This window comes from Coenobita brevimanus, chromosome 51, assembly GCF_032717465.1.
Source record: "Coenobita brevimanus isolate Jiangsu-jjx chromosome 51, ASM3271746v2, whole genome shotgun sequence".
In the NCBI taxonomy this organism is placed as follows: domain Eukaryota; kingdom Metazoa; phylum Arthropoda; class Malacostraca; order Decapoda; family Coenobitidae; genus Coenobita; species Coenobita brevimanus.
This window is the reverse complement of record NC_137004.1, coordinates 12558293-12561505: the sequence shown is the minus strand read 5'-3', so window position 1 is coordinate 12561505 and position 3213 is coordinate 12558293. Positions and strand designations below refer to the sequence as shown.

Sequence of the window (3213 nt, the reverse complement as noted above, 5' to 3'; positions counted from 1 at the left end):
CATTCGGTGGGATGAATATCTGTCTGTTATATATATTTTTCAAATTGTGCATAAATATTTACCAAAGGTATTTCTTGCATTCATTTAGTGCATGCGGTAAATGATATTTTGTTGGTACCTCTTTCTGATATTCTCCTGCAATTATTTTTCGCAGAAAGTGTGAAAAGAGTCATGCTCGCTCAATCCATGATCTAATTAACTGTGCTACCCAAGTTCGACATACATACTTGGTTACTAGTAGATTTAACGAATCTTGATTCATTGTTCTTCACTATAAGTTTATCTCAGTTTATAAGTATTGTGTGCTTGTATAAAAATAAGACTGATAAGCATTTGTAATACTTTTATTGTTTAACCATATATTTTTCGAGGATTACTGTCGGTTCTCAGGTACGATAGTTCTTGAAAAATATAAATTTGTGGGAAAGAGTTCAGGTAATATATATATATATATATATATATATATATATATATATATATATATATATATATATATATATATATATATATATATATTATTGTGTGTGTGTGTGTGTGTGTGATGTACAAATCATTTTCTGATAGTGATGAATTCCGTTTGTCATACCAAATGCTACTGATAAGTTTCACTTATTGTCTATAAGACGACGACAGTTAAAACATGCAGTGCATGTATTGTGGGTTCAGAAAAGGACAAACACTCAGACATCGTTCTTTATTCCAATAAACAAAGAATAATAAATACCGTACTGTACATCATTGGCAGTTTGATATAGGAACCATGGTAGCTTTCCAGGACAAATAACTAAAGGTTAGCATTTAAGCATAGGCTGGAGGATGGGGAGGCGGGGGTGCGTGGTAGGCTGGGGCGGGTTTGTAGGCTGGTTGGTGTTCCGGGTACTGAGCCTCGCCCTCGTAAGTCACCTCAGCCACCAGACCGTTGCCGTTGTCCACATAGGTGACGGTCTGTATTCGGCCGTCGGGGAGGTTCACCGTGTAGCTGCCCTCGGTCTTATATCCGTCGCGGGACTCAGAGTGACCGAAGTTGGCGCCGGAGTAGTCGTCGGCCACACCATAACTGTACGAGTATTTGGGTGGCACCTGTGCGGGAATGAAGCAGTTTTTCCGCTGTATTTTCGGCATTTTTTTTTTATGATTCATATTTAAAAAGAATCGACCAATTTATTATTTGCTTATTTTTTAAATGGAGTTATCTTTTGCAAGTAAGCACTACGGAATTACTGTTCAATTCATCTTTTTTTAAAATCTGACCTAGCCAAATCTTAGTTTATCTTTGTACAATGTATGTTAATCATGTTTATATTTCCTTACCTCTGGGTACTCTGGCTCTTTGTATGTGGGTGGTGGTGCGGGGTAGCCATATGCCGGGGGAGCAGGGTAGTGTGGGGGACTGTCAGCCACGGCCCCCACCGCCACACACACCAACATTACCAGCTGACGGTGTACACGTGCACAGCATATTATCATTAACAGTTGGAATGTGAAAGGAAGAGGAAATTACAGTTACGGGGTTAGCTGTATGAATCAAAACCCTTATATACAGTATGTGCAGTATTACTGCCTTCTGAAATTAGTAGAATGTTATTTTAGCCATTTTTGTGAACCAATGCTATTTACCTGTGTGTAATGATTACATCTCTCTCTCTCTCTCTCTCTCTCTCTCTCTCTCTCTCTCTCTCTCTCTCTCTCTCATACATACATTGAAATGTAGAGTTCCCTCTGGGCCACCGAGTTGGGAGAGTTGTTCAGGCAAGCCAGATTTCCTAACTAACCAATTATTGTCCAGCATTTGACCACAATGAGCGAAAACGAAAAAGTCAAGATACACTAGATAGTTTTCTCTCATGTGGCATCTGCAGTTTTATTTAGAAAATTTTCTTAACATTTTGGAGTCCTATTTTCCATACTAACCTTCAGCACTCCTACCCTTTTTATCTTTTCCCCTGACTTTCCAATTTTCTCTGTCCCCATATTACTTGTGCTGCAATCGCTTCATGTCTGAAATTACAGTTTTTTAGGATTATATATTCTGGATCCTTTCTTCTCAATAAGTTAAGATTTGTAGGATCCAAATTCTCTCACTTAGCCATTTGCTTTCATCATCCCGGGCTCTCCAATTCTTTCTTTGCACCTTCTTATCGCTCCATCTCTCATGACCCCCCTTCCCTTATCCCAGTCTCCGATTATATGTTCTGGATCCCTTCGCTCAAGAATTTAAGATTTTTAGGATCCTTTTCTCTCACTTAGCTACTTTCTTTCCTCATCTCAGGGACTACTGGTCTCTCTTTGCACCGTTTTCTTGCTTCACCGCTCGTGTTCCCTTCCCTGTATCCCAGTATCTCCCAGTGTCCTGTTATTTTTCCACCTCTCGTGCTATCATTGTCTTGGTCTCTCCCTGTGTTCCTTTACGACCCCTCCTGCTGCACTGTCTTCTTCATCCTCGGTTCTTCTGTTCTTTCTTCGTGCTCTTTTACTGATATACCTTTCACGGCTCCACTCATCCTCCTCTTTTTCCTAATCCCTGTCTCTCCTGTCTTTTCCCTATGTTTTCTTGCAACCCCTCATCCTTCTCCTTCTTCCTTTATTATTGTCTTACCTGTCATCTGCTTGAGTACTTTTATAGCTATTTACTTTATCCTTTGCTCCCCTGTCTTCGTTTTCTGTGTTATCTTACGATACCTACTCTTTCCTCTCTAAACTTTGTATTTCATCACTTTGTTTCCTTATTACTGCATCTTTCACACTGTCTCTCATCTTGCCATTGCTTCCCACTTACGTCTATCCTGCTGCCTTTTCCTGTGAACTCTGATAACATTCTCTCCTTACCCCTATCCTGCTTGTCCTGTCTCCTTGTGCCTCCTAACTGCTCAACCCCTCATACTACCTCCTGTTACCTACCTTAAGGGACATGTTGCACGAGCCGAATGATGATGGTGGTGGCTAGGAGTGCTGGTTTATATACCGGCCGTCCACCTCATCGCCTCTATTACTTTCTATAGGGAATGGGCTGTTGCAACCTTATGGGACTCTCACCTTGTCCGCCACGCCCCTCCATGTCTCATTCCTCCCCGACCCACCCCATATGACCTTCACACAGTTAACACTCTGGCCTTGGTGAGTGTCTGTGACCTAACTGAAGTTATAGGAGACCTCACTTAAGTATGTGGTACTTGTTCAAACGAGCTGTTAGTACTGGAAAAAAAAATGGATGTT

General features: G+C 40.9%; 1 protein-coding gene across 1 annotated transcript; it reads right to left on the bottom strand.

Annotated features, from left to right (window-relative positions):
• Positions 1–798: 798 nt before the first annotated feature.
• Positions 799–2910, bottom strand: LOC145400088 (cuticle protein 18.6-like). Its single transcript, XM_080272592.1, has 3 exons — positions 2899–2910; positions 1312–1434; positions 799–1080 (listed from the first exon to the last, which is right to left on the bottom strand). Exons 1-3 carry the CDS (start codon positions 2908–2910, stop codon positions 799–801), a joined length of 417 nt encoding a protein of 138 aa, XP_080128718.1.
• Between the last annotated feature and the right edge of the window lie 303 nt (positions 2911–3213).

Coding starts and splice junctions, on each gene's coding strand:
- LOC145400088 (XM_080272592.1), bottom strand. Junction 1,081..1,311: donor AAGAGCCAGAGTACCCAGAG/GTAAGGAAATAT, acceptor ATTCCCGCACAG/GTGCCACCCAAATACTCGTA.